General features: G+C 38.3%; 1 protein-coding gene across 3 annotated transcripts in view; it reads left to right on the top strand.

Annotated features, from left to right (window-relative positions):
* The window catches only part of prkn (parkin RBR E3 ubiquitin protein ligase), a 206,021-nt gene that overhangs the window by 102,743 nt on the left and 89,501 nt on the right, over positions 1-13,777 (top strand). For all 3 annotated transcript variants that reach the window (XM_081350922.1, XM_081350924.1, XM_081350923.1), the window contains exons 5-7: positions 2,008-2,091; positions 4,446-4,561; positions 9,025-9,161. In XM_081350922.1, coding sequence (XP_081207048.1) covers positions 2,008-2,091; positions 4,446-4,561; positions 9,025-9,161 — 337 coding nt within the window. The remainder of the gene's footprint in view (positions 1-2,007; positions 2,092-4,445; positions 4,562-9,024; positions 9,162-13,777) is intronic.

Raw genomic sequence — 13,777 nt, 5'->3', positions numbered from 1 at the left:
GCCCTGTATGAGTTTCTTTCTTCTGCTGAACACAAAAGAAGATAATTTGAAGAAAGTTGATGGACCCCATTGAAATACTATTGAAGTCAATAGACCCCTTTTCAGTTGGTAAACATGGTGACGTTTTTTTGTGGGCGGAGCTTAGATGGTGGCAGAACGATCCCCCTGGCCGCTTCACTAACGTTAGTTTGCAAGTTTTGTTAGCTTGTTTTTTAATAATGACTGGGGAAAATTTTATTTTATCTTAATGTGCAAGGTCACTCACTGTCCAGGACCACGATTGTTATTTGCAAAAGTTAATTTTAACGGACGTCCCAGATTGGCTGACCCATACATGCTCAGTCAATGGATGGACAATCTGACAGGATTAACGTTAACGCTACCTCCGGTTGAGTGGCCTGACTTCTACACCTACCTGATAGTGAAACTGAGCGTAAAGAGAAACAGAGGGCATATATATCTTTAGATGCCTAACTGTACTAAATGGTCACGTACAAGACTTGTGTGGTAGCCTACGATCCGCAGTTCTGCCTAGCCAGCGCCAGACAGAAGACGACAATGTAAAGAGTGAAATTACGGTGCAATTTTAATTATGTGAATATTTTCTAGAAATAAAAATTCCAGATACAGCATATTCATTTTTTAACTATGTATTTGATTACCCTTTCTTACCAGGTTCTTCAAAAAGTCTAATCAATCAAAACAATGTATACAATCATAGATGATTCACAAATAATCACAATCATTTAGAAAACATTATGCGATAAAATTTCAAATTGGAGCCTGTACTCCGTCAATTCTTCCACCCAACAACACAACAAGATGACATTTAATAACAATAATAATAATAATTTAAGCTCCTTATTATGTAGCCAAATCTGTGCTGGTTTGTATTGGCCACCTCCAGTTTTCCCTTTGTTTTGCAACCAGCTAACGCCATGACGTAACTGTGACGTCGGCTCGAAATTGGTCTATGGGGTCCATCATCTGTCTGGTTAGCAACATTCTTTAAAATATCTTCTTGTGTTCAGCAGAAGAAAGAAACTCAGGGTTGAAGCAACTTGAGGATGAGTAAATGAGGATATCATTTTCATTTTTAAGTGAACTATTCCTTAAAGGCAATAACATTGTATTTGGGAAATCAGAGTTAGAACAATTAGCGTTTTCATTTCAAGGTCTTAGGTTTTCAACCCAGGTTCATTGGAAAAATGTGACTGTGGCGACATTTCTGCTAAATGTTTTTGGTTAAAATTTGGTTTGTATGTTTCACAACACTTTCAAAGTTAAATGTCCAGTTAGAGGTGCTAAAAGTGTGTTCATTTTAATCCGAAACAGGTAAATGTGAATCTGGTTGTTGGTGGTTGTACGTTTCGCTGCAGTTAGGAAATTAAATGTCTGGTAAGTGGCACTAAGGATAAATGCTGTATTGTAATCAAAAATATCATGCCACCTACACTAAACTCTGCCATAAACCTAACCGAAAGCGAAAAGCAAAAGCAAACTTGAGATATAAACACATTTTCTTAATCAACCGTGCCATTTTAGCTTGCTTCTACAAGTATTTGAGCTCTTTTATCGTGGTTTGTGTTTCATGGGACTCGTATTCGAGTGCTCTGCATCACAAGTGCAATGTTAGTTACCTAACATTTTCTATGTCAGAAAAACCAAATCCATGATTTACAAATCATGTACTATGGTAAGACTGTTTTGAGGTCATAACCTAGTATTGTGCAAGGAACTGAACAAAAATAAGATCTGACCACTAGTGTTCATTTCAGCTGGTACTGTAGGTATAAAGGCTTTTTTTCCAGTGAGGCAGTGTTCAAAGTTTTTGATCCGTTTCTCTTTGCGTTAAACTGCCTTCTGTCTTTTGACCCTTCTTTCTATCTTACTCTATATTCCTCATCACATTCCTGCCCTTTACTTATCGTCCAATTACCATAGTCGTCCTCATCTTCCTGTAACTGATGTCCATAATCTCTGTGATGTTGTGTGTGTTGTCTGTAGGGGCCGTGCTGCTGGGATGACGTCCTTCTCCCTGACAGGATTCATGGAGTATGTCAGTCACAAGACTGTGATGGCACACTAGCGGTGAGACAGCAACAATTTTGTTATATGATTATATTAATTATTCTATTGCCCATGGTTCGAATTACGTGGGAGCCAGTGGGAGCTGAGCTCCCATAGAGAGAGGATGAGCTCCCATGAAAGCAGTAAAATCATATACCTGTGGGGGTCTCTTAAAATCATCAGCACCATTATTTTAAATTACAAATAAAGCACTTTTTCCTTCAGACTACTGTAGCATGACTTAAAAGATAGGACAAGATGCCAAACACATGGATCTCACGGGATCTCGGATCGTCATCACACTACAATACATCCTTATGCTTAAATCAAGTGATCAAAGTGCTCGTTGCCGCTGCGATCAGTGGCGCGGATGCTGTGTTTGTTTGTGGCTCGCGCATTCTTCACTCGGACGCGCGCTTCAATCCGTTGTGGAGACTCTCTATTCGTTCCAGTGAAATTACAAAACAAAATGCACATAAATGTGTCTCTGCCTGATATACAACCACTGATAAACATAATCGGATTTGATAAAAAGAAAAGAAAAAAAAACCTATACGAGTACGGATTCGAACCCAGAACCTCTGACACGCTTGGCAAAAGTTCTACCACTAGACCACTTAAGTACACACGTGTATCTGAATTTGAAGACAAATTAAACCAAATGTACTATTTAAATTGAATTGTGTTACCAACGCTTTTTTTTTTAAATTAAATTTGTATTATATTTACAAATTTTTATATTTTTATATTACATTATTAAGCTACACCGCCCCTGCTCATAGGCTACTATTTTTTTTTTTTTTTTTTTTTTTAGAGACCCCCACAAAGATGAAATCATAATTCGAACCCTGCTATTGCCACTTTCTTGAATAAAAAAAACACACCTTAAAACTGTCTGGGACACCAGCTAAACCAGCCTAAACCAGCTAAAACTAGCTGGGAGACCAGCAAAACCAGCCTAAACCAGCTAAAACAGATTTAAGCGGGTTATTATCCTTCCCCTGGGTCATTTTGACCCGAAACAAATATTTTTAAAAATTGAGTGTTCATCAGAGGGGTCCAAAACCCTGGACTTTTGTCAAACAAAAAGTAAAAAAAAAAAAAAAAAAGAAGTTATGTGGTTGAAATTTAAAAAAAGTAACAAATCCTTCCCTCACGTGTCAATTTGACCCCCATAGGAATGAATGGAATGCAAGGAATGCTTCAGTACACATACAAAAACCTAAAAATGCTCAAAATTCTAACTAAAAATACTAAAACTTTACCTAAAAAATAGGGCTGTCAGAAGATTAATCGCGATTAATCGCATCCAAAATAAAAGTTTGTGCTCTTAAATATATACATGCATGTGTGTGTATTTATCTATACAAAATAATTATACAGAGTACACACACATACAGTATATTATGTAAACACAAACTTTTATTTTGGATGCGATTAATCGCGATTAATCTTTTGACAGCACTACTAAAAAAATATTGTATAATGTCTACAGTGTATCTGAATGCATACTGAAGAGAAATGACTTTAGGACCAAGAGGACCAAGTGCATTTGCTCCAAATAGAGCTATAAGGCTATCTAGTGGCAAGATTCATGAAATAACATGTTATATTTTCTTTTTTTCCACAAGAGATTGGCAAAGACGCCCAATGTAAGATATTTTAAGCTGAATTAAACGGGTTATGAATGAAATTGTGAGTTATTTCTAATTTAAGTTGAAAGAGTGTGAGGAATGTGCTTAAATGACTAAATTAATAGGCTATTTATTGATTATTAGTTGATCAAATCTAGTAATTTAAAGATAAAAAAATAAAAAAAAATAAAAAATCTCAAAAGAATTGCATTAAAAAATAGAACAAATATTATCAAAATTAAATAAAAAAAGCTTTCTGGACAAAAAAAAGTATAATTTTAGGGCTTCGGGTCATTTTGACCCGCGAGGGAAAGATATGTTACAAAGTATGAGGGAAGGATGAGGGTTAAGACAGGAAATTGTGGTGAGAGATGGAGGAAATGGACGTTGCCTTGGCTGGATTCACACTTTAAATTCTCTTATGGTGTCTTGAGTAAATGTGTTTACAGCTAGTCATTTTATCATTACATAGTAAGTCACTTACATTTGACCAAGCATGCTACATCAGATTGTACTAATTTTAGAAAGCCATTTTCAATAAGGCATAATATTTATTGTGCCTTTTTGTCTGTCTAGTGCTGTAAGTGCTTGACAGACAAAGAGGACCGTCCACTTGTTGAACTAAATTGGTAGCTTGAACTCAGCTGGATCCAGTAATGCTACCCTCATGCCGTGGGGTTGTTTTAGTCTGCTAGTGGAGGTTTGCAGGACATGATTGCATCTGGTTTGTGTTTCTTGTAGGAGTTTTACCTGAAATGTGCTGCCCACCCCACTGGTGATAATGACACTTCAGCAGCGCTGGACTTGATAATGTCCAACACACGCAGAGTGCCCTGCATCGCCTGCACCGACATTGTGTGAGTTGCTCTCCGTTTTTCCATGTGTCTCTAAACCCATCATAGAGGTCGAAATGAGTCTCTTAGGCTGCACAGCTAAGAGCCAATCTGACAGTTCATTACAACATTAATCTCAGCGTGATGTGATAAACCAACAAACGATAAAAGCTTTTGTCCTAACCAGCCACGATTACAAAACATTTTGTTTTTGCATGGTTTATATTAGGGAATCGATTAAAACCTATAAATAAACCCTGAAACCATAAATATATTAACACAATGAATCCCTGAATTAATGCGAACACACACACGCACGCACACACACACACACACACACACACACAAAAGTGTAGAAACAGTTTTCACTCAGAAATTGCCAGTAAATTGCTGAAATAATTACAAAGAAATGGCAAGTAGCATATCGGATTATGGGAAATGTTTAAGTAGAAAGACTACAAGTGCATTTTCTTGTAAAACGTACTCTGGTAATATTTGTTTTATTTACAACTGTGAATTTTTTTAAATATTTCATTATTTAATTAATCATTTAAATGATATTGGTTTATAGGCATATTTTTAACTTGAGGCTTGCAGATTATTTCGACTGATGCATATTGGAATGTGCTCTGGAAGTGCCACAGTTATAAATCCCAGTTATTTCTGTTTTGTCTTGTTATTCTGCTTAGCTCTGCCTACAATACAAACTCATCACTGCTTTGAAACTTTGTCAAGCTATTATGGAAAGCAGTTAAACTATTGTCAAAAGTTCCCTTTTAAAAAAGTACTCTTGTGAAAAAGAATATACTTTAGAATACTTTTAAAAGAATACTTATTGTGGAAATAAGACAGGCTTTGGGTATTCCCCATGAATAAAGGCTGGCTGGCAGCAGTGGGCTCCGGGATGGCATCCGGCAGCTAACCTGTGCTGGTGATGGGAACTGTTAGGTGATCATGGGTAGGATTACACGCTCCTAAAGAAGACCTGTTAGTTAATACCTGCAGGCACCAACATTGTGCCTTAAATTGCTGGAAACGGTCTATAGGGACGTCTCGATAGGGTAATTCGACCAATAGTTGATGGTTTCCCACCATCATTCTATGGGCGGAGGAAACTTCTCACTAGTATCTGACCAGAAGAAGGTCAATGGCCATTCACTGGAGCTTTGGCCCTATTAAGGCCTTTGAGACCTAGCACTGCTGACTCCTTTGGCAGCATCCAGTTTCTCTCTCAGATGCACTGGCATTGCCTCTCCTCTGATCAAGAGGGACCCGGACGAGAGAAGCCCTTGAGAAGTGTTAAGTCCCTGATATACTTCAAGCGAAATTGAAGAACAAACTGATGTGACGTCATTTCGAACAAAATCAATCCAAAACGAAGTTTCTTTTGGAGTTCGTTTTGGGAGTTCGATACAGCGGTTTCCGGAAAAGCTTATAAAAACATACTGAAGAGCTGCTTTATGATAGAAATTTAAGTTGTACTTCTGATGAAATGAGACACTGACACTGTTTTTCATGTTTGAAGCTGCTTAATTTTAAGCAATCTATTGTATAAAGTTCCAGGCTTTATATAAATAAATGTGACGTGCCTTTACTTGAGTGCAGAATTCTGCAGAGCTCATGCAAACACTTTTCAAAGTTTTTTCAAATTTTTTGTGCATTTATTTTGTTTTTGAGAGAAAAGCGTGCAGCACACGTTTACAGTACATATTAACCGTCGCTCTCAGAAGAGTTGGTGGCATCGGATGTCCGCTTACAGTATATCACTGATCGCATTTCGAACTTCATTTTACCCCTAAGCGAAGGACATAAAAGAACTTCGCCGTGAGTATATCAGACCTTTAAGACCACACAAGGTAGCTTAAACTGTCCTGGCGGTGACAAAAGTCCACTTGTCCTGACCACTTCTCCTGCAGAAGAAACTTGTGGCTGCATATGGCTTTGCAGAAAAAAAACAAAACAGTTTGAGATAGTTACCAGTGATAAGCCAGAGTAAGTGCAGTTTAGGTTGCAGTTTAATACATTTAAAATAAAATAGCTTTAAAAGTAATATTAGGCCAAACAATTAATGCTATTGTTAATAGGCACCTGGTTAGCACACTGTGTAAGACCAAAGTCCCTTTAAGACACGTCATTTCACTCGGCCGCCATCTTTAATACGCCTCTCGGTCATGCAGGTGCAGCTCCTATCTCTCTGAATGGGGAAACATCAAATTCTCCAAAACTGTTCACCAAGCTTATGATTAAATATTTGAAATCCCCACTGAAATCTCACAACAACTGTCTCATAAATCTTGTATCGTGACAAAAAAACTGCATTTTTCAGGCTGGACCAAGCTAATGCCCAATCACAGTCATAAGCGCTCGTCTCAGAACATTGACTGAGTTCTGTGAACTGACTGTGAACACTGCAGTGACGCGATGACTTTACCAGTCGACGATTGGCCCTTTTCTTATGAGGGCAGGACTGATTCCGCCATATTGGGCGTTGCACTTTCTCCCATTCATAATAATACGAGTGCACCTTCTTTCTGTTTATAAAGTCTTAGTATGACTCACTCATAGACCATTAGACTGATCAAATTGCAAAGCAACAGACAACAACCAGAAAGGAAAAATAACTTTCTAAACAAGGCAAGTTTGACAGGCAGGCTTTCTGATTGATCCAGCAGTCAGAAAAGATGAAATGCCTGCAACACATTGGACAGGTAAACTAGAGATCGATGCAAACATTCTGAACGATAAGTTTTCTGTGCTCTGCAACCTACGTACACCTCCTGCTGTTCGGCCCTTCAATCAACAGTGGCCATTTTTCCAGAGAGAGTGAGCGCTAAGTGTGTCCTGCCGATGAAGGTCAGCTATTAGCGGGGCGGTCCCGCGTAGACGCTCCTACCTGCCGCTCTCGCGTGGAGGGCGCTCGAGCGCCTGGAGGAAGCAGACAATGAAGCCCAATCACCAACAACCACCATTCAAATCAAGGACTGATTGAAGTAGTGCCGCAATTACCTTCCTGAGTAGAGCTTTGTTTTCCCACCGTCCTCCATTCCACTCTTCTTCCTCCTCACAGATCTCCTCCGTTTGTTTAAAAGGGCATCGACAAGGACGCGGCCAGGCTCTTACAATAGAAGCGGGAGAACCGGGTCAGAGAGGTGGAACACTGTGTTAGCAAGTCGACTTCCAGTCAAGTGAGTCTGGGTTTGCGAGTGAAGGGGGAGGACTGGAGAAATGGAAAGAAAACTACACTAAAGTAACAAGGGTATTTCAGGTTTTCCGAATGTTTTGAACAAGCAACATATCTAAACAAGCTCTCTACCCGCCCCCGTTCTCCCAGCAGCCCTCTCCTCATCAGTGCTCTTCTCCAGGGAATCTCATGAAAACTGCACAGATCATATTGCACACCAAAAACTCAATAGCTTCTCTGCCCTTGACAAGTTTTTCCAGCAATCCTAACTGCTATACCATAGGGGGCGTTGTTACGCATCTTCTGAAATATTACAGCATCTTTTGATCTAGAAACAAGCAAAGAAAAAAGATCTGCGTAAACCAGGAACGGATAGAAGATTGCTTACGCACTAGTAAGCTAACGTGATCATCAGACATTCAACAGCATATAAATCAAAACTGTCTAACGTTACAGAATGAGATGTCGGACCCATAAAGAAGTAACGACTGTGAAGCTTTGAGGTGTTGATGGATGTGATCTACTCAATGTATGTTTTGATCATCGTTGTGAATCCGATACTTTTGACAAAAACCCGATTTTCTCAGATAATGAAACATTCACATTCAAGTATTAATAAAAAAGACTGAATGAAGCTAGAATAAAGTATTTTTATGTTTTTTTTTATTTATTATTGTTGTTTAAAAGCAGAGGCTCTGTTCTTTCTTTTTTGGCCATATAAAAGGATTGAGGATGTCTGGATAATCAAGTTGCTTGAATCCAGTAAATATTCATCTTGAAATATTACATGCATACACTATAAAAGTTATTCTTATGTTAACTTTATAAAGGTCATCAAAGATTTCACATCAAAAAGACAAGTGAACCATGACATGAAGGTGGACGTTTTTACTAAAAGTAATTTTACTATGTATATTTTTTTACTAAGTTTTTGAAAAGTAAAAAGTATAAATCAGATGACAGCATGCATGTAGTAGATTATGTAAAACAGGGTTTTCAGCAGTTTTGATCATGTTGATCATTTAGAGGTCAAATATGATACATTAAGCTTTGTAGGGTTTAGTATAAAAATAATCCGAATTGGTATCGGAAAATTCCCTCACTGACCATCTCTGCCTAACATCCGAAGTATGTTCTGATTGGCTGTGATTGTACAACATCACACAGCATTGCTGCCTTCAGTGTGGAAAAGCATTACTTGTTATTGGAAGCTAGTAGTGTTTTTCTTAAAGCACTTTTATAGTATGATGCAAAGCAGTGTAAATGCACCCTGTCAGTGGGATTCATGCCTCTGTGTGTCCTCCAGGACTCCAGTGCTGGTGTTTCAGTGTGCTGAGCGTCACGTGATCTGCCTGGACTGCTTCCACCTGTACTGTGTGACCAGACTCAATGAGCGGCAGTTTATCCAGGAGCCGCTGGTGGGATACTCCCTGCCCTGCGCAGGTAAACACACCTTAAGTGTTCATGGACGTGAGCGGCTATTAGAGCGCGCGTGTGTTTCTGTATTTCGTGTGTGTTTGTGTGCATAGGCTGCTGTGTTTGGCAGTGATTGATGGTGGTGTGTTGGTGGCTGCAGTGAAGAGGAGATACTATCAAATTGTTCTCATTCACTCTCTGACGCACACATTCGCACACACTGGGCCCTCGCCGTGCCCCCGTTGGCCCACCACATCCGTTAACGCCACCTGGTAATGGGGCTCCGGGGAGAAGCATTGACCCCCTATCAGGCAGAACACCCCACCAATCTCTCAAACGCTGTATCTCTCTGTATCTACCGCTGTCTTGCTCTTGCACTCCTTCATTTGTTTCGCTGCCATTCTCCTCCTTTCGTTTTCTCTTTCACTGATATTTTTTTGTCTTACTGATTTTATGCTCTCAGTACTTACAGTTTTGCTTCGGCTGCATCTGGTAAAGACAGCCAATATCACTTTACAATAAGGTTCCATTTGTTAACATTAGTTCACTACATTGGTGTTAACATGAGCTAACAATGAAAAACACTTTTTTAAATTAGTCTTAGTTAAAGGTACACTATGTAACTTTTGGCCCTCGGTTAAAAAAACAAAACTGTGCATTTTGCAGAAGAACATTGTTTTGGTTGTGCTTCAACTCTGCATGACTGTGTTGATGAATGGGGTTCTTTCTCATAACTAAAAAAAAGATAGATATTATCCCACTGCTCATAAAACATTCACTGCTACGCTTAAGAGTTTAGATGGAAAAGATCTCTAGCTGACTAGCTGAAGACGTTACAGTAGCTTTACCCATTAATAGACACCGTACTTCCTTGAAAATAAATTCCAGCACAGCTACAACAACCATAATGAAACAACCCTAAACAATAGATAATGATTTACAGTGAACTCTGTTAGAGAGATACATATGGCAATATATCTGTTCAATAAAATATCTTACTCACCTGTTGCGAAATAAAAACACCATCACCTCTGCATTGATTCTACAACATTTCAAACCCATCAGTTCTCCGAAAAGCCCAGCCGATGTTGATTCTTGTTTTATCGCGAGCTCTGTCTCGTTCTCTTTTCTCCAGCAGACTCTCCTCTGTCTGGTGTTTGTTTCAAACGGGTGATTCTCCAGAGACTGGAGATTTAACTGCTCCATGTTAACCTTTCTCGCTCTTAGTGACAACTGACCACACACACACACACACACACACACACACACACACACACACACACACACACACACACACACACTCAGCTAACCTCTGACCTCCCACACCAGACACATGGCAAAGTATCCGGAGCAACTTTTCTCTATTTACGGATATGATGAGACACACGAGTGAGTGACGCAAATGTGCAAATTCTCCACGAATGCCATCTCATCAGGTCTAAAATATAAACACTTAATAAGCTTACCATAGTGTATCAGGGTAAGACAAAAACATGTTTTGGGAGAAGTATTGAGGATGTATTGACTTTTGTTAATTTTGAACATTTATTTATATCATATTTTCTGGCTAGTTTACTTTAGTTTTTATATAATACACCATACTTAACCCAAACTGAATAATTAAAAACAAGTTTAAATGGGTAAATCTTCTATAAAAAAATAGACACTAGACATGCTTATTCTGTGCATTTTGGGCACTTTTTTATGTGAAATCATATTTATTTTGTCCATCAAAAGTGAATGCACTCATTAGTTAACATGCACGGTGAAAAAAATATGCGCTGCTCACGTCCGAGCACGAGCGCGAAGGTGTGCGCGGCAAAAATGACGTCATTGCGGTGTGGACGGCCGTCAGTAATTATACTGATTTATAAAAATGCTCCACCCAAAAATAAAAATGTTCTCATTGTTTACCCTCATGACTTCCCAGAATGATTTCTGCAGGATCATGTGACACTGGAGTAATGATGCTAAAAATTCATTTTGATCAGATTAATAAATTACATTTTACAATACATAATAAATAGAAACAGTTATTTTAAATTGTACAAATATTTCACAATATTACTGTTTTTTTACTGTATTTTTATTTTTATTTTCTAAATAAATGCAGCCTGGATATATAGACAGACAGACAGATACATACAGGCATATATATGTTTTGTGAGTGTTTGTCAGGGTGTTTGTGTGTGTGTGTGTGTGGTGTGGGAGGTCAGAGGTTTGTTCAGAGTGTGTGTGTGTGTGTGTGTGTGTGTGTGTGTGTGTGTGTGTGTGTGTGTGTGTGTACTTGTTCCTGTTGTGACAGCGTGTCTTTGTGGCCATCTATCACTGTGTGTGTGTGACTGCAGACTGGAGATTGTGTAGAAAGGTCAGACATCAGCCTCAAATGCCATTTCCACTTTTAAACAACTTTCAACAGTCCAGCCAAAACACGCTTGTCCAAAAGGTGCAGATGAAAGAGGCCAGGCACATCCGCGAAATGTGAAGAAATGATCGGCTGCCTCCGATAAACACGATTGCGTGAGCTCAAGAAGATTTTTCTCTGAAAATACAACGGAAGCCAACGCAGCCTTAACCTTCTTTTGAAATGAGCTTTAACAGAACACCTTATTACAAGCTGACCTCAAAGGCACAAAATCTCTACTTAACATTTAGTCACACACACACACACACACACACACACACACACACACACACACACACGCACACACGCACACACACACACACACACACACACACACACACACACACACACACACACATACACACACACACACACACACACACAAACACACACACACACACACACACACACACACACACACACACACACACACACACACACACACACACACACACACACACACACACACACACACACACACACACACACACACAGCACACGGCTTCCTGTATCCCTCCTCTCCTGTATCTGAATCATTCGCATTAAGAACAAGTTGAATTTTACAGATGCAAATGTGCTGAAAATTACAGCAGTAATGCACCCGTTCTTCATTTTACTCTAAATCAGGCCATTATTTTGAGTGGGTCACTCTGTGTATCGTGACAAATGGAATTGTCTGTGATCTGAGTTAGATGTACTATGTAAACATGTTCTACTGTAATGTTCAGAACTCAAAACCTCCTCCACAGTTCAGAAAATCTGCAAAAATGGCTGTTCAGTTTTATTTTTAACAGTGTCCTCAGTCATTTCAGCCTGATCTTATTTGAGCGTCGCATTCCAGCAGATTCTTTTGTGAACTTATCATTTTTGTTATGTTATACAGGTTTTGCAAAGAGGCCAGAGTGCCAGCCATTACCAATTTTAACCTATAATAAACCATATGGACACAAATACATTAAAATTCATTAATAAAAAAGTGTATTTTTATATATTTTTTAAGTTCCCCTCTGAGAAATCATCAATTAATAAATAAAATTGGTCTATTATTAAAAAATTTATAATATAATATAATATATAATATAATATAATATAATATAATATAATATAATATAATATAATATAATATAATATAATATAATATAATATAATATATGGTTTTAGAAACAATCTAGCTTTTTTTGTGTGTCATTTTTGGTAAAGAATGGAAAGACCTGACTAATTTTAGTCACTTATGAATTTATATTGTCAATATCATTTTAGCTACCATTTCTACATGGATTGTGAAGCAACAGGTGACATTGCAGAAAGGTTCTTGGCCATTGCAAGTTGACTGAAAGCATAAACAAGGCTTCAGACATGCGCTCCCCCTCGCTCTGCCGCCCGCTTTCTGTTCCAGCGAAATAAAGTGCAACCCGACGCCCCCATTTCTGATATACATCCTCTGATACACAGTAGCAATTTTGCTCTGCTTATTAAAAGTTATATATGCAGGTGGGTTTTGAACCCACTCACATCAAAGGCATGAGTCATACCACTTATACTGATATTTGTATATTTATCTGTATATGTGCACATTTCATTTTTGATCATTTATTTTAATCTTGCTTTTTATCCTAAAGGCTAAAGAGATTTGTTGATATAAATGAATGTATTTAAGTGATTTGGCTGTCAAAAATGACAACAAATCTGTAAAAAGTATTCTAAAAGTAGTCCACATGAGTGATATTCCAAGTTTTCAGATGTTGTACAATAGTTTTGTGTGAGGAACAGACTGAAATATTGTGGTCTTGACAGATCTGCACTAGCTCTGCCTTGTGCATCCATGAGAGAAATAACAGTGTCCTATTTGTGAACGAATCATTCACTTGAGTTGGATCTTTTTAATAATTTGTTTATGTATCAGACTGATCCAACACGCTCTCACTCCCAACATGTCGCATATGGACACTTGGTTGGGATCACAGGTTACTCCTTTAGCATAATTTCTCGACATGCCGATTACTCCCATGCTTTCACTTGTTTGCCTTATGCGTCCGATCAAGATCATTTAATTCTTTGCATGCATTTGTAAAATGGTTTTATAAACATTTATTATTTTATATATATTTTGGAGCACCAACCCTACCCTAAACCTAACACAAATAAAACGCGTAACAGGCAGATAAAAGTAGTAACTGATACTTGTTGCAAAAACTGCCCTATAAAAGTATTACAAACTACTTGTGTTGCATTCCAAGTC

Source organism: Scardinius erythrophthalmus (genome assembly GCF_964197995.2).
Source record: "Scardinius erythrophthalmus genome assembly, chromosome: 21".
In the NCBI taxonomy this organism is placed as follows: domain Eukaryota; kingdom Metazoa; phylum Chordata; class Actinopteri; order Cypriniformes; family Leuciscidae; genus Scardinius; species Scardinius erythrophthalmus.
The sequence above is the reverse complement of the archived record's forward strand: the minus strand, read 5'-3'. Positions and strand labels throughout refer to the sequence as shown.